Here is a 21,403-nt window from a genome sequence, read left to right on the forward strand (position 1 = left end):
CAAGTTTTTTGAACTCTACAGGCTCACTATCGAAGGGCAGCTGTCAGTAAAGTAGCTGCAGATGTCTGATATTTAGCTCTTTCACATCTCCAGGGAGATGACTTTTAAGTTATTCTTTAAATGGAAAAGTTTCTTAAAAGTTTGCTTATGTGCTCTTCAGACTCATAGGTAGATCTCCCACTGATTTCAGTGTACCTGGATTAACCCACACAGGGAAAAGGAAAAGAACATTTGAATTTTGGAATGAACACTAGCTGAGGTGATAAACCCCAATAGCTTTCTTATTGCCGTGGCTGCATTAGTCCCTACCCCAGAGAGCCATTCTGCCTCCTCATCTTCTCTCAATCTGCTTTTGGGAAATTTCCATGCCGTATTGTCCTGGGCAGTCTTCTTCATTCAGACCATGCATCTCTCAAAAACACTTTGAAAACCAAAATGGAGCTATTATGAGCAGCCTGATATGGAATAAACTGTGGCATTCAGCAGCAATGGGAGGCTATAACAAAACATGTATTTGTCAGCAGTGTCCTGGTATCCTTTTGCCTGGAAGGAAAATTGAATCTAAAAGACAGCTTCTCAAATGAAGCTGGCTTGGGTATGTGGATTGGCAGGTAGCAAATACCAGTATGAGGTGACTTCTGGCCCTTACTGGCTGATTGCCTTGAGAGAGGAAGGAGATGGCTGTGCTCCCAGATGGAGGAGCAGGAGGGAGTCTAACACTGTGACACGTGAGGGTCCTCCATAGATGCTGAGGCTTGGCTGGCAGCTGATTCTCCAGCGAGGTTGGTGACAGCTTGAGGGAAGGGCATCTCACCTGTGCCCCAGCAGCACAAACTACGCGAGTCAAAGTGAGTCAAGTCTTGGCATGCACAGCTCAACTGAATTGGGAGAACAGCCCCTGCTCAAAGACGGGGAGAATTGTAACCAAATCCCAGGGCGCAGTTCAGAAATGCTGCTGCAAGTATTTATCACTGAATCAACAGGAATGAAAAAGGCAGCATATAAATGGGGGAGAAATACTTCAGCAGTGGTGCTTACCTGAGTGGAAGCCTCTGCAAATCTAAGCCGGTTGGCTGGGTTCTCAATTGGTGTAAACATTCATTGCTTTTGATTTAGTTGTAGTTAAGTTGTTTTGCAGTGGGTGAGAATCTTGCTTACACATTTGAATCATGACTGAGGAGTGTGAGCTGCTGAGGGATTTGTATCAAAACCCAAAGGTTAATTAGCATATGGTGCTAAAAGCAGATCTACTTTAAGTGAATGGTGCTTGAACGCACCTATCTAGATAGTGATTCTAAAGAAGAAAGATGAGCTGGGAATTTGTGGCTTAACTCTGACAAAGTCCAACCCAAAAATAAGAAGTTTTAAAATAAACATGAACATGAAATTATGCCTTTTTCAGGGGTATCATTGGAGTTCTTAAGATTCTAATTTTCTGTGAAAGTGTATACACTGACACATGCTATTAATATATATTCATTATGAGTATGCCTACCAGAACCAACCTGAAACCTTTTAAAGGCCCAGAGAGTAATCCATTCAGGGAAAAGAAACTGCCAGGTAATGTATCATAGAATAGAAAATTTTGATGCAAATACTTGAAACTGTATTTTTTTGACACTAAAGTATGTTTCTAACAGACTTGTGAGACAGTTTTTGACATGTATAGAAGGGAAACAGGCACTGAGCTTCCAGTGAAGCTCATCTTCCCTGTTTATTTAATACATTCCCTGATTATTTTTTCATAAAGAAGATATACTGATAAAACCAGGCCATGTCTTAGATAATCTGTAAGTGGTAACATAAGACTTTTAGTCACCACTACATAAACAGTAATTGTCTGCACAAAAAAATCTGCCTTGTAAATACAAGATTTTAGTTTATTTGTTGGGTAATTAATTTTTTTCTTCTGCAATTCCAAAAGCTGTTGCCGTGCACACTACAAAGTGCTTGCTGTCAGGTCACTCTGGGTATTTACTGTCATGGAACCCTTGCCTCTCTGCCCCCTCCCTTTTGCGCACAAAGAGAGAAAATTGAGAACTGGGAGTGGTGTTTTCTTACCTAAAAGAAGGTGAGTAAAGCACTGGTTTGCAAGAGCAGCCATCAGAGAAGTATCTGCACAAATGCTGTGCAACAGCCTTTTGCCAAAATTCCTCTTCAGTTGAGGAGCAGGAACCATCAGGGTTGCTTGGAGTGGACACTTGAGGGATTTTGCAGGCAGTGAACCTTTGGGTCTAGCTGGGGTCAAGGGTGCTGTGCCTGCTGTTCACTGTACAGGGACTGGCTGTATTGGCAGGCCTGCCTGTGACCTCTGCCTGATGTGTGCGTGACAGAGAGCCCCTCTTCCAGCTCTACTGAGAGTAGGGGCTGGTCCTGGCTACCCTTGCTGCTTCATGGGGGCCAGCTGTAGCCTGGAGAAGACCGAAATCCTCCTGTGTACCTGTCCTCTTGGAAGTGGGGGATGTCCTGATGATGGATGTGAGGTACAGGTACAGTTAAATAGGTCCTTTTCCCACAGGATCTTTTATTTCCTTGGCAATCACAGTCATGAAGCCCCTAGGGTTGTCTTGTTGCTGCTACACTTTCATGGCAGCTCAGAATGTTGTGACAGCAGCAGTGCCTGTTTCAGAGTTTCCTTCTTGAAAGATCCTTATTTAAAATCCTAGCCATCAAGCAGTCTAAGTTACTTAGCTAATTGTCAGAGCTTGTCATGCTATCTAATTAATTTTTGGACAGCATTCAGGTGCCTCTTAAAGAGCACGTAAGGATATGTGTGGAACTGCATCTCTTCTGCCCTGTTAGCACAAGAAATGACTCACACTTCTTGCTGGTTCAAACAGAGCTGCAGACATCATTGCAGTGGGTTTGGTGGAGGATTTAAGATTAGGAGCTTCTGTAACCTGCTCCTACATAAAAACTCTAGCTAGCCTTGCTGGTAGTGCAGGGATTTGTTCACAACTGACTGGGGATAACCAAGGGGATTCTTTTAATCTCAGCAGCCTGCTCTTAGGAGTTTGCTTACTATAGTGTAATAACTCTGTCCTGGAAGCACAGGCAGCCCTCAAATTAAGATCTCTGTCTTGGGTAGGAAGGATAAGGCTTCAGCATCCTGGATTTGAGAGGCTTGCTGTTCACTGCTTTTGATGCACACACACACAGTTGTTCAGGTAATCGAGCTCTTCCTCATGCCTAAGTGTCCTTGTACTGCACAGACCAGCCTGTCCCTGTCTCTGTCTGACTGAGGTAGGCATAAGCCCCACAGCTTCATGGATCTTGCAAAAAAAATAAAATGTCTGTGTATATACACACGTGTATATATATTTTTCTTTGTGGGAAAAATGCCAACATGTTGCTTCAAATTTTGAGGTACTGCCATCCTGGGTGCACTATTGGATTTTGGGGTTGTTTTGTTGTTAGAGGTGTGTTATAGAAATTAACGTCAGCATTGGAGAGTATTGAATGGGTTTTGTGGGGGGGGTTGGGGTTTGCTTGTTTTTGCTTTTTAGAGCATAATAACAAAAAATCATCTTTGAGGTCCCCTAAATGCTCAAACATTATTGCAGCACAGTGTTTTGCTTCTAAATTCTGTGTGCAGCATCTGTGCTGTCCTGATTCATCCTAAGATTTTCAATAGCATCCTAGTGGAGACAGAATAAAGCAAAGCCCTCACCAGAACCTCTCTTCTGTCAGAACTCAGCATGGTCAAAAAATAAACTTAAATCATGGAAAGTTGTTGAAGTCAATTCCTTTAAGCTGCTCTCAAACTGGGAGGAAACAGTCCTATAGCACACACACACAAAAGTCTTCATCTGCTTTTATGGTGCTTCAAGAAGTCTAGACAAGCAGGGATCCAGGACTGAAAGGTTTCTGTTGGAGGAATCCATCAACAGAGTCCTTGTGTGGATGATTAAAACAAGATTAAACCATGCCAGGATGAAACTACTGAAGCCTCATAAATGACTTCTCAACTCAGCCATTTCGGTGTGTTGTGCACAGCGCTAACTAAATACTGGCTCCTGTGCCCATAGCTGTGTGCCTTTCTGTGCCACACCTTTCAGGACCTGGGAGGCCCATGTGAGATGACTGGGTTATATACTCTGCCTATAGTTTCTGGGGATAAGAGCTGCTTGTCTTGGAATTTCATTGTCTTCCTCTAAAGGAAGTGGCCTCCTTTCTCTTGATTACTCTCCAGCAACCTCTGATTGACCACATTTCAGACATGTCCAGTGACTCTTGGAATTGCCATTTTTGCTTCTGATTTAAGAGAGCACCTATAAATGCAGTTCGTCTTTCTAGGTGATGAATTAAAAGGGAGATGGAAGCAGGCTGTGCTGTGAAAAGTGCAAAATGGGGATATGGAAGGCAAATGAAAAAAAAAAAGCTTTTTTTGTTGCTAAAAACCAGGGCTGTGGAGAGATTTACAGCTGTGCTGTACAGTTACAAGCGGAGTCTGGCAGAGGGCTGTCTGAATTTCTGCAGTAGCTACCACTGATATGAGGCTCCAGGTCTACCAGCAACAGCCTGTTCCATGTTCCCAACAGGCAGTGTACCTCTGCTGTCCCTTGCTGCCTAGGCTTTCATTGGCTCCAGTCCCGTTCAGATCACTTTGCAGCCAACTTTCCCTGCTATTTGTGCGTCGACACTTCTTAGGAGCTTGGGACATTATGGCCTCAAATACTATTGTAGCTGTCAGTTTAGTAAGAACCGAAACATACTGTAAGCTTGGATGTAAAATAGCACGTGGGGTCTGTGCACTGATTTGCTAGGTGGGGCCAGATGATCTGGACATAATCACTCTGACACGGCAGGTAAATCCGACCTCCTGTTTGGCAGGAGTAGAGGAAAACCTGCAAGTTGGTATTTCCCTGCTGGGGAAAGCAGCCGTAAGGGAACATTGCCAGGTTGTGCTCAAACCAGTTATTTTATTACTGAGAACCACTGGGAGTCCGGGAAGAAAAGAGGATATTTTTGAAGTCAAGTCTGTCAGTTTATGAGCTTCAATAAGTAGCAGAGACCAGATTGTCCCAAGGGCCAGGGGAAGGGGAACCTCTTATGTAATTCCTCTGATCTGGTGTGGATTTTGTGATTTGCAGTTTAGGACTAAAAAGACCAAAGACCTTTTAAGTATGGATTTCATTCTGCTGATTTTGCCATCGTCCACAGATGTGGAGCCAGCTAATGTGTATCAGACCCTTAATGAACTAATTAACTTGAGTTGTCCAGCTGCAATCAGTGAACTGCTCTTACTAAAATAATAATGACAAATTTCTCTCATCTGAAGCTGTCAGCTTCCAGCTGCAAGGGGCATGAGTTTGCAGGATCTGTAACTTAACTCTGTGAAGAAAAATCAGATTTGCACCTCTGTCTTGCCAAAGCCAACCTTGGCTTGGTTCCCTTTCCAGCAGAGTTTGTTGGAGGAGCAGCTAAGGCCAGGCCAGGATTACGCTGGGACTTGCAGCAGGGCTAATACCTGCCATCAGACTGCTGGATGCAGCACTGTGAGTCCTGTTCCTTGCGCAGGGAACATAGGAGTGGATAAAGTTTGCCGTGGCTGTGTGAGGGCAGGGGACTTCCACATTGCCGAGGCTCACTGTTTTTTAGTTTCAGTTGCTGGTTTATTTAGGGTTGCTTTTTAAAAAAGTTGTTTGTAAGGGGCGTGTTTCCTGTTGAAATGCTTCCTGTGATTATTTTGTTAGGCGAGAAAGGTGCTGAACGTTTCCCTGTAGAACAAGGTCTAAGACCTGTCTGAAGGAGCAGGTGTCCAGAATGCCTTTGAGACCAACTTGTCTGCCCCACAGAGCTGGCAGGCCAGCAGGGAGTCCTTGCAGGCTCTGGTGAGGATGTCAGCCTTTCTTCCCTCCCAGTTCTTGGAGCTTTAATGCCCTGTTACATCTGTCCTGTCATACTTGTCATACTTATGCTGTTTTAAACAGATCAATAAACAAATTCCGTTCCACAGTGATGAAGGGAGTCCTGGATTCAATCTTTCTGCCTCTCTGTCTTGCATAAAACTTTGAGTGCTGGCTAATCTGAATATGACCAATTCATCACAATCCTGCTCAGCACAGTATCAAGGCATCAATGGGAGCAGAAGCTTGCTCCAGATTTGCCTGGACTAAAGCAATCAGACTTTTGAGGTGTTGAGATTGGAAGAACACCTTGACATGAATTCAGTCTGTTTTGGATCAGACTCCAAACACAGTATGCCCTTTGAGCCAGGTAGTGAGTATCATTATCGTCTGGGTATTTTCACTTTTTGCTCTTGCAAATACATTTAGCATCTTGATTAGTGGCTTGATTCAGAAATATGGTTTTGGCTTTATAGTGTTTGACCCCTATAGGATTTTTTGTTGTTGTTGTGATTGAATGTGTAGGAATTCCAAGCAAAATGGAAGCAAACAAAAATTATAATTTGTTTGCTTTATCCAGACAGACTTCTTAAAAGGCTTGTCTAAGAAATAATAATTAGCTTTTATTGTAATGAATCTCTTTGTACAGTGTAAACATAACAAATGAAAATTAAAAGTACAGTTTACCCTACAATATAGGTTTGGGTGACACTTAAAAAAGGCTATAAAGCATTTTAATTAAACTTTTATAGGCTTATAATCATGCATTGAGTTAAATATCATTAACAATACTAGAATTATGCAGAAACCTAATATGGTCCTTAGATATCTGGAAATATGTGTATATATTTCTAAGTGGGTCTTCTGTCCCCATCAAATAAGTCTAAAGCCAGAAATGCAGAACACAAAATTCAAGAGGCCAGGTTTTTCTTTCTGCATTCCCCGCCATTTCGGAAAACCATCATGGAATAGATAAAATTTTTCTGTGGAAACGCTCCTAATATTGTTTCAGATGGCTTCTTGGAGATTTGATGCAGAAATAAGTTTTCAGTATACAAATCTGTCTCTATAAACATCCTCATAAATGTAGCACAGCAAACAATCTGCTTGGAGGTCAGACCACAGAAGAGGTTGACCTTGCATTTTTAGCAGGTTCATGTATGCTAGGGCTTAGATTTAGCAGGATTAAATTTTGTAAAGGTCCTGTGCCAAGGGTTTCTTGTAGAGTAGAAATATCTGAAAGCCCAGTGCAAACTAATAGGAAACACTGAGCACAAATGCTCGGGTGAAGTTTAGGCACAAATCTGGTTTTGATTAAATTCAGAATCTTAGCCAGTGTGCAAAATGAGCTATAACTTCGAGGAGTAAACAGATATTTTGGCAGTACCTTTTTAATGAGCATCTAAATTCAGGCCTGATTATCTTTCATACTTTACCATTAAAGCTCTAAGTTACACCCTTATTTCTGTCCAAATAAAGCCTCCATGATTAAAATTAAATAGTATTTAGCACCTTAATAAATAGAGATGAGTTTCTCATTTTTATAGACATCTCAAATTTGCTGAATTAGACCTTCTGTATTATGTTTTGGTAACTGAGTTTAGGTATGTTTTGCAAAAAGGATATCCTGCTACCTTAAAAAACAGGTGCCTCTGCTTTTTGTGTAGATGTACTCTTTCTTAGGGACATGAGCCTATTTACCGATTTTGACAGTGAAATATAAAAAGAGCTGGATTGCTGTGATGGGAACAGGTGTCTAATGCAGGTGATACTTTTTATTTCAAAAGAATGCTTTTATTTCAAGCATTATCACTATTGTACTCACTAATATGCCTTTTAGGAGTGTAAATCCTAGGCTATTGTTTTAAATTCTTTACCTGTATGTGTTATCTGTTCAAAAAATGTATTTGACAGTGTGTCTGCTGGTAGCATTCCTGGAGTTATTTATTTTTGACTGTTCACTGCTATGAATGCTCTGAATAGCGAAGCAGAAAGCCAAAACTTGTGCTCATTTCCAAATTTTTTTTATTTTTAATTTTTTTGAGAGCAGAAGCTCCTCTCTTTTAACTTGAATAGTTATAGAGATTATCAAGGATAAGAGAATCTCTGTGTTTTACTTCAACTATATCGGATGGTATAAGCCCTATGATTCCATACAACATTATGACAAAAAACAATAGCTGATAACCTAATATATAAGAAGATATATGGCCACTTGCATTTTCTTCATACAGGTCCATTGCATTTTAATATCAAAATTTAATTATCACCTAGTGGTTTCTTTATTATTCCCTTTCAAATACTCTTTTGATCTGCTGCAGGCTCTTTAATACTTCAGTTTTAATTTTAACCTGCCTCCAACACACCTTGCATTCCTAGAAATGCATTGAGTTGGTGTCACAGACCTTCTATATAATAAAAGCTAGTGCCTTTTGCTTATTCCAAGAAGTTGTTATCTTTAAACATGAAAAAGTGCATCTATTGCTCCCTTAAGGAGGTTATTTTCAGTCCTTTTTTAAAAAAAATAAATATATTTATCTTTAAACTAGGATTTTGGAAGGACCCTAAGGCAACTAGGAGCAAATTGAGGACTTTTGGGTGTGAAGGAAAGACACAGACCCAGGAATGCAGCAGCAGGGATCACTTCTCGAGCCAGCCCTGGAGGCTTGGCATGCTTACTTGCAACTGTTGACTGAGTTGTTGGTAGGAGTTCTCCTTTCCTCATTTCAAACATGTTCTTCTGGCTGAAGGCACCTCCCAGCCAGCTCTGCAAGTAGATCTGCAAAGCAGTAGCCTCAAAGGTGTGTGCTCAGGGAGTAATTCTTTCTGCCACAGCAGCTGTGTGCAGAGTTCAGTTTGATCTGAAGCCTTTTCAACACTGCACTTCTCATGCTTATGTACAATCCCACTTGTGAAAGCATTTAAGTGTGTGCTTACTGTGTAAGTACATGAATATCTCAATGCAGGGGAAACTGTGGTTGAGTACTTAGTTGGAATGGGCTCTCTGTGACCTGATTCTGAAATGTGCTGAGCGCTTGGATGCCTGTGAGGTCAGTGAATGCTTCTGGGCCTTCATTACTTTTGAAATGGAGCTGAATTACAGTTATATGAACTTTGCTTCATGCTCATATGCGTGCAAAACCTTAGTCCTGTTTTTAAGGATGTAAGACGAGAATCCATTTTGAATCTCCAAGGAAAAAATCCATGAAGATGTTAAAAGGCAAACACTAGTTAGGGAACATTATTGGATCTTGGAATTTTTTGAAGTAATTGTTTGCTTCTGCTTTCACAAACCATCAGAACTGTGCAGTTTAAAGATTTTCATGTCTGATTACTTTATGCTTGACAGAAAGATCCCGAGTACCACGTGTGTGTTTGAAGTGGTATTTCTTTGAACGTCTGCTGATCTCTCAGGTTAGAGAAAGTAACCTGATTTTAAGAAAACTAGCACAGAAATTGCATTTGTGCTGCTGGGACCTGCTGACACCACAAAGATAGGTCTCGACAAAGATTTTATTTGGGCTACAACTCCTCTAGTACAGGGTGTCAGATGGGTTCTTTATTTCTGTTCTTTCATTCTTTATTACTGAGGGCATTAGGAGGGGAACAGGGCCTTCTGCTTCTTCAGGAGTTCAGTGACTGTCACTGCTTGTCTTTCATCTGCAGCAGTAATCCTCTCTGTCCAGGCTCAAATGTGCAGAATTTCCCAGGGAAACAGGGAATCTCCTTAGATAAATTTTTTATTATTGAACAAAAGAAATCATTAGCAAAGGATAGGATGACAAAAGCTCAGAAAGCACAAACAGCAAGAGAGCTCTGTGGTGCACAGGGTTTTGGGGTCTGATACCAGGTAATTTTTTAAGAGATTTTATTTGTTTGGTCTGACTTGGCACCAGCTATTCTGTGTGCATGTACACTCTCATCACTGTTTGAACATACAGATGCTAAAATACAGGTGAAGAAAATGTCCTCAGTGTGAGTCAGAGGCAAAGGGGATGGCAGCAGTTATGCAGATGAGAGCACGTAAAAAGCAGTGAGGTTTCTGCAAAAGTAACTTGTACACAGGCTTAAATAAAGAGCATTACAAATCATATCCAAAATATTTTCTCTGTGAAATGATTATGTTATTTCCATAGCAACTAATTATGCCATAAACCAAAGATCATGACTTCAGGTGACATGTGAGCAGAAGATGAGCTATTAAATATTGAAGATCTTTATTTTTTTCATGCAAATTTTCTTATTTATAAAGGCAAAAAATGAAAAAAAAAATCAAGCAAACAAAAAACAACCAGCCCTGAATTCTGCTATGTAAGTGAAATTGCTTCTTACTGGAATGTGTTTTCAAAGTTTTGTTGGAGGCATCAGTAAATCCTTTAAGGAGTTGTAGGTACAGCTGTGAATATTAAACAATCTTGGTGTTAGCTGAGGAAATCTCTACAACCTGACCTCCTACCTATCCAATCCAGGGCTTAACCTCTTCCCAGAAGCTGTAGCCTTTTACAGGTAATGAAATTGCTAATGAATGAGTGAGGACAATGGAAATAAAAGGGAAGGTATGGAATCTTCTTATGTCTGCAGTAAGTTTGAGGTTTCAATGAAACATGCTCTCTTCTGCTTCACTTAATAAAAACTATTCATATTTCTTTCTAAAATAGAAGTTTCTAGAGAGATCTTCAGCTTACAGCCCCATGGTAATACTCTTTGAGCTGCCCAGAGTAAGACTAATGTTGCTCGACTTACCTGTTCTTAGGGGGCTGCTTTAAAATGTCTTGCTTTTGGTTCAGGAATTGGCTTTATGGCTCCAATTCTGACCCACTTGAGCCTCTCCTAAGTCTTTAGCAACATGTGACAGCACAGGCTTATTGCACCATGAGAATTTTTAGGAGAGAGCAGGATTTAGGGATGAAACCCTTTGGTTGCTGCTTGAATTGACCTTGAATGTTTCCAGGGATGGGGCATCTACAGTCTTTTTGAGAAACTTCTAGTATATTATTACTTCATTGTAAAATTTTTCTTCCTTATATCTAGTCTGAATCCACCCTCTTTTGGTTTAAAACCATTACCCATTGTCCTATCACTACAGGCCCTACTGAAAAGTCTGTCCCCATCCTTTTTATAAGCTCTATTCATGTACTGAAAGGCCACAGTGAGGTCTACCCAGAGCCTTCTCTTCTCCAGGCTGAACAACCCCAACTCTCCCAGCCTTTCCCAACAGAGAAGGTGTTCCAGCCCTCTGATTGCTCTCGTGACCCTCCTCTGGACCCATTCCCAACAGGTTCATGTCTTCCTTGAACTGAGAACTCCAGAGCTGGATGCACTAGTCCACGTGGGCTCTCAGCAGAGTACAGGGGCAGAATCACCTCCCTCAACCTGTTGGCCCTGCAGTTTTTGGTGCAGCCCACAATATGATTGGCTTTGTGGGCAGCGAGGAGACATTGCAGGCTTGTGTCATTTTTCATCTTCCAGTACCATCTTCACATCTCATTCCCTTCATTCCTGAGCCTGTACCAATACTGGAGGTTGCCCCAACCCAGGTGCAGGACCTTGCATTTGGTCTTGTTGATTCCCATAGGCCCACTTTTCGAGCTTATCCATGTCCCTCTGAATGGAATCGCGTCCCTCAGGTGTGTCAACTGAACCACTCAGCTTTGGTGTCATCTACAGAACTGGTGAGGGTGAACTCAATCCCACTGTATGTGTATGTCACTAATGAAGACATTAAAAAGTACTGAGCAGGGCTGAGCAGAGACTGAAGACCTATGACAGTGTGAGGCTGTCAGGTTAAAAATCATATTCTCACTCCCTTTGCCTTGTGCTTTTAGTCATTTATATCATGCAAAATGAATATACAAAAGCAAACAAATCAAAGACTCCATCATAAGGCTTTTTTTCCCTCCTAGCTGAAAGAGCCAGCATTGCCCTGAACTTTGGTTCACCCTTCAGTCAGAAGTGGGAATGTTTCTCTTAGTCTTTGGAAGAGGTACAATTTTTAACAAAGCCTGCATCACTGAATCAAACATAACCAAACAGTAGCTGCAAAGACTAAACTGAGGGAGGAAAGAAGGGATTGCTCTCTAGGTATGTTGCTGAAGAAAAGGACCAGACAGGACTGATTAACATTCTTATGTGATGATCTCTGTACATGAAATTACAAAGGTAAGCATTTGGACTGTATTCATCAGTTGATCACCCCTAGCTGATTTCCATGCTGTAGAGTGAAGCAAAGCTAATAACCCACAAAAAAAATCCACTCCTTTAGTAATATTTCATCCCTGAAATATTTGATCATTCAAGTATTTGTTCACTGAAACTACTGGGAATGACTGTCACCTGTCACACGCATGGCTTTGCACAGAACAGGAACAGTTGTCACATACTGTATTTATAGAGTATATTCCAGTAATAGCTTCTAGAAGGATTCTTTAAAGTTTATTTTATTTTGTGGATCACTTCTTAACACACAGGCTACTGACATTAATGCAAAGTGGGTTGTTTCACTGGACGGATGGGGCAGGTACGCAGAGTTTTGAAGACAGTAACCAGAGACATTAGTAGGGGGAAAGCCATTGCAATCATTAAAGGACTTATGAGACTAAATCAATGAGGAGGTTGAGTTAGTGGCTGCATTTTGTGTGACCTGAAGGGGCTAGTGTCTTGTGATCCATGAGAGTTAAATCATGGAGGAGGAAGAGAAAGCAGTATTCAAAATGGTAAAAGGAAGGCATGATTCAATATGGTATCAAAACACCATGGTTTGATTTCAGTTGAGGGTTTCTTTGGGTCCAGAGGCATCACTTGCAGTGAGGCCTGAGGAGGGAAAGCCCTGAACATGGAACAGGCAAAGAAGAAGCTGGGTCTGGAAAAACATTGTATACCAAAAGAGGAGCCAGAGGCAAGCAGGGGGCCAAAGAGGGACAGACAGCAGCTCTCACCAAAATTATAGGGACAAGCAGGTTCTTTTAGCGTCTCTGGTAGAAAGTTTTGATGTATTAACCATCAGCTGAGCTCAGAGTCCATGCACAAAGCCTGCTTCAGCCTCAGCAGCAGTGATGTCCCTGCCCTGAGGGTCAGGATCCAGCAGCACTCCCGAGCTGCAGCCCACCTGGGACTTGAGACTGCTGCCTATGCTCTCACATGTACCTGTTGCGTGTGCATTGCATGTGCCCCATCCTGACTGGCCCAGGTGCCCGTGACCCCTTTAAAGGAGGAGTGTTGCTATGACCAGTGGAGGTGATGGAGTAGAGGCTGGCAGCAGGGATACTGAGCAACAAGAGCAACTGAGGAAACTAGGAGTAGATGTGGCTAAGGGAGGTAGGAGTGGGGTCTGTGGTGGCTGCAGGCTCAGGGTGAGGTGGGAAGCGTGGGCTGAACAAGTAGGTGTGTGTCTTCGGGTGATAGCTGGAACCTCAGGTGAGGCTGCTCAGAAAAAGGGTGTGAGACATAACACAGTTACAGATCTGCTGCTGATGCCCAAACCTTTTACACTTTATCACCTGGAAGCTCATGTGATGTCAGTGGAATTGGAGTGCTGCCTCTACTCTTTCCAGGCCAGGGTTTTGGCTGGAGATGTTGGTTACCAGCCCTCCACTTCAGAGCAGCAGGGACAGAGTTGTTATAACCTAAATGGCAGCATGCCACCAGAATCCAATACAAATTGAACTTCTGCCAGCAAGATTGCACAGTGCCTGCTTGCTTGTGTAGAGGAATCAATACGAATTGGCCACCGGATGGGAATATACAGATGCAGTTAGGGAGAGAAAACACAGATGTTAAGCAGAGGTGAACAGAGGTCACTAAGTCCAGCAGTGCGGCTGAGAATTTAGGTTCAGTCATTAACAAAAAGTTTTGTGAAAACTCCAAATCACCTGCCCCTTGAGTCACCCTTGGAGACGTAATGGTCCTGTGATGCAGCGCTTCCGAGGTTTATTCTTCTTGGTTCATGTGTTACTGTATTGTTAAATGGCTTAAATGTCAAAAATGGGTCCCAGCATGCCCCTTTTATCCACTTTACACCAGGGATGGGCAACCCTTCTCTTTTTGTTGTTTTTCCCCAGTTCCCATGCAAGACCTTACTCCATTGCATAAGCATGCCATCTAAGCTGTGGTTAGCCTGCTAGTACAGCATTGTTATCTCAAGGATTTCCCATTTGGGTTAGTGACTTGACTGGGATTCCTGGTGTTGAAGATTTAATAAAATAGTGATTCTGGATCTGTACAATGTCTGTATCCCAGATGACTCTGTTTCTAATTAGTTGTTGGTATTGGCATGAGAAAGAAGAACAGCAATGACTTGAGATCTAATTTTACATTAAAGTGCCTTTAAAAAGTTGTCATTTCTATGAGGTGTGCTAAGGGATGATGCTGAAAGGAGGCTGGAGTGAAAGTACCCTTTATTGTAAGGGTCATGTGGGACCTCTGCCTCCCTTATGCATTCTTTTGTATTTGTCTGAAATATATCCACCCATGTGTTGATGTTTATTACTATTTATTTAAAATCAACATTTAGAAACTCTCCCTTCCACCTCAAATCTTGGTTTTATAAAGTACTCCAATCATATTAAGGACTTAATTCTCTTAAGAATTGATGATTTCTTGCCTTAAGGAAAGATGAAATCAAGTGATTTCTAATCCTTTTCTTACCCAGACAGCAGTGAGCTGCCTTTAGGGCTTCAGATGTCTAGTTTATAGTAAATATGTCAAATTCTTCTCTCTTATGTGCAATATCATGGACACCCTTGTTAAGTAAGAGTTATCTGACTTGTCACTGTTTCAGCATAATTTGTGTACTGAGAAAAACCATTTAATGTGAAGCTCTGTGCACAGGCATGTTTGTACACTGACAGGCACTGTAGAAAATGTTTGAATCACCTTTGGGTTTCTATTGCCAGACTGGTCTAGTCGCAATCGAATAGGAAGGCTGGTGGCAGAACTGTTTGTTGCCACAGGAAAAATTAATGGTATCTTGGAAACTCAGAGACTGAGAACGGATCTGCTTCCATGGGACCATCTTTATGTTATAGGAAGGGAGGACTACTTTATGGGGACAGAGTTTCTACCATGGAGGAAAGGGAGGGAAGAAGAGTAGAAAACTGACCTCCATCTTGACTATGAAGTGTCTCTCATTTTAGGGGTAGAGAAATCAAAAAGTAGAAAAGTTTTAAATTATCAAAGTTGTTGAAATAGATGGCGCAGGAGTTGTTACCCTTGTGCTCAGGTTGTTTCCCTCTAAAGCTTGCACCAGGTATAGTCAGTGTATTTATAGCTTGTGGAGGAAATGAAGAGAAATAATTAGACTCTAGGTTTGCAGTTTCTAAATTAACAGAATTAGAGGATGGTTTGCAAGGGTGAACTGCTCAGGCTATGTGCAAAACCAGCTCATTTTACTTTTACTAATTTGTTCTTTAATTAATTGGTGCCCGTGCCTCTTGATTTGTGCTGAGACTGGCAAGATGCTTCATGCAAGAAACCTGTTTTCATCTTGATTAATTCTCTGCTGGGGCAAGCCTTTAAAAAAGTATTAGCCAGCCATCTTTTCACTTAGCTGCTCCACTAGCTTACAGTCTAGGGCAGACAGAGGAGGAAGGCAGACAGGCCAGCCCATTTCACAGATCAGGAAGTGGCACTACAGGGACAAGTGAGTTACTTTACCAGGGAATTTGAGCAAAGATGGTAAATGAGTCTTGCTTTCCTGTGTGTTAATACTGTAATTGCCACAGTTTCAGTAAGATTTTTTCTTTTCTGAAAAAGTTGTGTGTGGCAGATTTTCAACTCTTTACTGCCTGTGGGAGCTGTCAGATTTTAGGGAAGTGCTCCTCAGCGTACAGAGCATGATGCCGATCAGTACCTTACCTGACAAGGGGACAAATGAGCTGGCCATACATTGTGCTGAGTGATGATTCTCTGGGACAGAGCAAATCAGGAAAATCCCAGTGATGGATCTGCAGCAGAACAAACAAGCCTTCCGGCAAGGGGAGCACGGCCTGTCCTGACCCCTCTCCCCAAAGCATCCCCAGCGCTTATGCGTACGGAACCTTCCCAGCAGTTACTCACTCCCGTTCCTTTCGGCAGCGCCGTCGGTGTATCCGGGCAGCCCCTTCAGACGCACCTGCAGCACCAGGTTCGGGCTCCGCGCGGTTACTCCGCGCTCAGAGTTGCGGGGCGGGGGAACCCGCGGCCCCGAGCGCTCCCGGTCAGCGGGGATGCTGTCAGAGGCGGGGGGTGCCTGTGGGTCGGGCTGTGCCGGGCTGTGGGTGTGGGTCCGGCTGTGCCGGACTGTGCCCGGGGTGGGGGTCTGTGCCGGGCTGTGCCGGGGTGTGGGTCGGGTTTTGCCCGGGCTGTGGGTGTGGGTCGGGGTGTGCCGGGGGCGCGGCCGTGCGGGCGGGCAGGCAGCGCCATTGGCGCGGCGTTCGGAGGAGGAGCGGCCGCGCCGGGATGGAGTGCCAAGGCTGGCGAGCCACAGGCGCCCGCCGCGGGAAGGGGATGCGGGGATGCTGAAAGTCAGCTCGGCGTCTCGGGGCAGAGCAGCGTGGCGAGGAGGAAGCGGCCACGGGAGCTGCCTGCCTTTTGGATAATTCCTGTCTCTGCCGCGGGTCTTGTGCAGCGGCAGTCTCTCGTCTGTGTGTGGCATGCGGAGCCGGGGTTTTATATGGCATTTGGGAGCAGAGCGAGGTCACACTTCCTTTTTTTAAAATTCTTTGCTTTGGCTACAGTATACTTCTCTCTGGTTTTTGGTTCCCTGGTAGCGGGGTGGGCCGGGAGGGACGACTGTGACAGTGACGGGAATGTTTACTTGTGCAGAAGTCTTTCTCATGTGGAAGCACGCTGCTCCCTAACTCCTGGCTAAGCAGACTTCAGCTCACCAACTCTGCTGCCGTACAGCAGGCATAACTCCTTGACAGGATGGCAGACAAAAGAACAGCTGGCACAAAGCAATAGGGAGTTCATAGCGAGGAGGAGGAAAGAAGATCCCAAACCTTTCACCCACGCCATTGGCACCCAACGGCTGTCAAAGCAAGAGTGGAAGGGGCAGCTGAAGCCACCATGCGCAGGTCGAGCACCGATGAGTCGACCTATCACAGGAGCCCTTCTCTGGACAGCAAGGATTACAGTTTCCCAAATGGCGCCTTTCGTCGCTACAGCAGCATGTATGGTGGCCAGTTTGGGGCTGCCAGCAACTCTTTTTTTGGATTCCACACCAACCCTGGCCCAAAGGCCACCAAGGCTAAGTACACGTCCCCCAAGGGAAACAAGTACGTTGTCTTTTACCTGGATCTCTCATTTATTTTTCTCCTAGAACTGAAGAGGTGCAGCATGGCTCACAACTGCCTGCAGTGTATCAAGTACCTAATGTTTGTTTTCAACCTTCTCTTCTGGGTGAGTACACCTTTGAAACTGCGAGACGGTTGCGTTTGTGTCTGCTTACTAAGATGGAAGGTGAACTTGCTGCCACTTTAAACTTAGAAGTTTAAACTTAGAAGTTGAACAAAGTGGTGTCTGGGCTATCTGTTCTGTGGCCTCATTAATTTGTGTAGACAATTTGCTGAGGGTTTTCTTTATTATCTAAATTCCTGGCCTTCAGCTACATTTCAAAACTGTGACACAAGGCAAAAGAATGTGTTCATAGGGGCCAGTTGCATGAATACCTTCATTACTTTGTTCCAGTGGGAGCTATGTATTCTTTTTTGTGCCCCGATCTGTCATTCTCACATGTGCTTGCCTCAAAAGTCTTGCACAGTCCTAGTGAAATCACTGAGGCCATTTGTGATTGTTAAGTTGAGCACATGCTTACATCCTTTGCTGTGTTGCAAATGGCACACTTGGTCCACCGCAATATTAAAGCCTGTGTCAGGAATCCCCAAGTAATGGTTCTCTATCCCTGTCAGTGATGGGTCCTAGCATTGCCATTCCCAGTTGAAGACATGACTCTGAAGGGTGAAGGGAGACCAGAGCCCTTCCCACTGCTTCTACAGCTGCTACTCCATAGCAGGAGCTTATCAAACCGCTGCGAGGCATGCGTGTGTCAGCAGGACACATAGATGTGTCTCCACAGCATCTTTGTAATCAATCAGGTGCTGGCAACAGCACGGTGGTTGGGCATTTCACTCCCATGAAGTGGAGCATAGGCCGTAGCCAGAGACTAAAGAAGCTCAGTGAAGCGGTTCAGGTTGCAAATAACTGTCCTGTAAAAATGGGAGTAGCATGATTGCTAGGGCAGGAAGTGGCTTCTAGTTCAGTGTCTCCTGTCCAGATTTGTATGTGGGAAGGTCTGTTGCGAGATCACCGGGAGGTGCCATTAAATGGCTTGTTCTTCCCAAGTGGTTTATTAACGTGCTGAGGAAAATAATGAGTATTGTGAAGTGACACCACTTCTGTCCTGGCACTTAAGGAGAGGGTCTGTGTTTGCAGTTGTATGTTACAGTGTCTGTATTACTGATTGTGTGCACTCTCATGAATTGCTGGAGGTACATGGAGGGCTGTGAGTGAGGTGCAAGGAGCTGTTCTCTGGTGTGCACTGCTGTACAGCTGTTCAAAGCCAGGCATGCTGCAGTGCATCAGAAAACACAAAGTGCACGCAACTTCTGCTGACCTGAGTCATGCCAAGGAGTCAGGATGTGGTAAACTGGGGCAAGCCCATTGTGTTGTCATAGTACTAACTGGAGCTATGAAACACAGTGAGATGCTACCTTTACATCCTAGGTAAGCTGGTAGAAAACAGTGTTGGTAAGACGGCAGTGTGTCTTTCAAGGCCGACTCTGTTTGCTTCTGCTTTCCTAAAAATTTTCTAATATTTAGTGCAGCTTACTTCAGACATTTCTGAAAAAGATGAACATTATCTTTCTTGCTTTTTTAAGCCTTGTGCCTCTCCTGACTGTCCCTGGTTGAGATTATAACACTGACAGCTAGTTGAAGCATGTGCTAGAGAAAAGCAGTAGGGTGCTGGCATTAATAGCTCTTTTCAGGACTGGGCACGGCACTGCCACAAAGGATACAGGCATTCTGAATCCTCTTACAATATTCATCTTCCACTGAAGCATATGCATGTGATAAGAAGAGGTACTGCTGCAAGTAATGTGTGTGTATTTACAAAGGCAAGGTGGCACATAATAATATGTCTTTGGCATGCTTTTCAGGAGGAAAGCACTAATCCTTAGAGAGAGAAGGAAAGGTTTTTGTCTTCCCCCTGAAACCATCAAAGCTATTCCAAGCTATGCTTGGAGGGAGAGGAAAGATAAGGGTCCCAAGAAGAGAATAAGCGTATGGCAGCAGGGCTCTTCATGAACTAAAGCATACAGGCAGGGGAGTGGGTGGTGTCAAATACTGCAGCACGATTTCTGTTTTGTTTCCCTTTCACATGCTACCTGCACAGCAGGAGTGATTGATGATGATCATGTCCAAATGAGGTTTGCACAGCATGTAGTTATAATAGATGCAGCTCTTCTTCTCCCAGTGTAGAAAGTAACTGAAAAGAGGTGATTTTCAAAAGTACTGGTTTAAGCTGACCTATCCTTAGTAAAAGCAGGAAAGAAAATCCATTTCTAGTGATCAAAATCTTAGAATGATTACAGATTAGTGATGCTGTGTTTTATTTTCTAATTGTCAGTTATCTGTCATGTTTTACTTTGTGAAATTGAAGTAAAAGCATCTCTGCAAGAAGACAGGATTGCTCTTTGCATACATGCTCACAGAAGTTTTGCTGACTCCACCTTTCCACTTTAGCCTTCTCTAGGTAGTTGGTTAGTGACAGACAAGAGTTTAAGTAGAAAGAGGATTTTTTTCATGCCTTGACCTCCAAATAAAAACTGCAGTTATTTTCATGTATGGAGAGCAGTCATTACATTAAGTGAATTAATGCCTATTATAGGTTGTTCCTGCCCTTTATTCTGTTTTGAGCAAATGCTTTGATTTCCTTCAGAAATGATATTTTCTTCTTCCTGTTCCTATTCATTAACTCTAGTACATTTTGTCCATCCCCACAGCCTATTTCCCAGTACTTTCAGCTGTCTTTTCCACAGTAAGGCAGAAAAACAGTCCTTAGTCCTGTGCAACTCTGGTTGGTTTGCTGCTGCATCTCTGAGGAAAAGATCCTCTTCTTATAATACTGGTAAATGTGTAGGACACAAATCTCTGAGACCTTGATTTTAAATGTTCCTGACAGGCTTTGTTGCATTAGGTGCTGTGCTCATGCTGTAAAATTTTTAAAAGCTGTCATATAACTGTGAAAACAGAGCAAATTTCTCCTTCTCTTTCTGATGGTTAAAGGGAAAACAAAGCTCCTTCACAAGTGTCAGAGACTGAAATTCAGTGTCAGTGTTGGTGCTGAATCAGTCCATTGGTACAGCAGGCTAGCAGCTATTAATGTAGAGAAAAAAATCGGATACTCTTAGAATAGCTCATTTCTCTGCAAAGAGTCCTGTGCAAATTGCTCCTGGTGCTTTTGCAGCTACTCTGGGGTATTAAGGCACTGAAACAAAACATTATTAGGGAGCAGTGCTACCACTCTAATGGGAATTGCCATTCAGAGGCCATTTCCTGGAATACTGCCAGATGTAGAGGAGCCATCATTGTATCACTGCATTGGTTTGTCAGCTTCCAAAATAACTTCTGTCACCTGATACATAATACTTGCCTGACTTCATTCATTTTTATGGACTTCGATTTTCATTTGTTGAATTGCTGAACCCTTGAGACTGAAGATCACCTCAGAAGTTCTCAGAGCAGAATATTTTTATTTCGTAATGAAATATTTGTATTTCACGGTGAAATACCTCGGGAAGAACATTTGTTTTCCACATTCTGTCATCCAGACATCCAGAGTTTCTTTAGTCAGTAAAATAAACTATTTTCTTTCTGTCCTTTTAATCCAAGGCTCTGCTTGCCTTCTTTTTTTTTGTTGTTGTTGTTAGGAGAAGGTGGGATATATCCTAAAGGCTGAGAGACTGCAATAGAAAGAAAAATGTCATCCCCTTAATCCCCTTGGCTTATGCAGTATTCCCACTTGCTTCAACTTCTTCCAAACCTTCAAGACTCAAAAAGGAAATGTACTAACTATACTTGTGTTGCCAGTGGCTTGTGCTTTCCTTTGTTTCTGTCCTAGAGAAAACTAGCTGGATTGGTAGCAATTTGCCCCTCTAATAACTGAATACCTACGTCTGACTCTTCAGATAATGCTTTAGCCAATAGAGAAATTCTGTGAAGCGCAGAATTTGCAGAACGCTGTTTTTAGAAGTTATAGAGGGAAGACAGCAACAAAAAGAAAGGAGACAAAGAAGTTTATTATGTATCAAACTTAACATTAGTCCTTTCTGTGCATGTGTCTCCTTTCCATTGTTAAAACATACTAAATTTCTGTGTACTACAAAGCAGTCAGGGCCTTCAAAAAGTTTGTAATTCCATCAGGTAGGCTCCCAAAGACTCAGGGGAATAGTCTCTGGTAGCTTGAAAACTTGGGAGTTGCCATCTGCTGGACATACTATGACTGGGATGAGCAGCTGGAGTTCTGCTTTCCACCTTTCTGCTTTCCACCTTTCTGGATGATGAGATGAGTCAAGGCA

The 21,403-nt window shown here is 43.0% G+C and overlaps 1 protein-coding gene across 8 annotated transcripts in view; it reads left to right on the top strand.

The window, feature by feature from the left end:
• The window catches only part of TSPAN4 (tetraspanin 4), a 437,423-nt gene that overhangs the window by 215,637 nt on the left and 200,383 nt on the right, over positions 1-21,403 (top strand). For 3 of the 8 annotated variants that reach the window (XM_071558755.1, XM_071558756.1, XM_071558754.1), the window contains one exon: positions 17,146-17,225. The exons of 4 other annotated variants lie outside the window; for them this stretch is intronic. In XM_071558755.1, the coding sequence (XP_071414856.1) occupies positions 17,163-17,225 (63 nt within the window). In that variant the 5' untranslated portion in view covers positions 17,146-17,162. Of the gene's footprint in view, positions 1-16,892; positions 17,226-21,403 lie in introns of those variants that run through there. One more of the 8 variants, XM_071558753.1, reaches the window with a different exon arrangement.

This window comes from Pithys albifrons, chromosome 6, assembly GCF_047495875.1.
Source record: "Pithys albifrons albifrons isolate INPA30051 chromosome 6, PitAlb_v1, whole genome shotgun sequence".
NCBI classification, from domain to species: domain Eukaryota; kingdom Metazoa; phylum Chordata; class Aves; order Passeriformes; family Thamnophilidae; genus Pithys; species Pithys albifrons.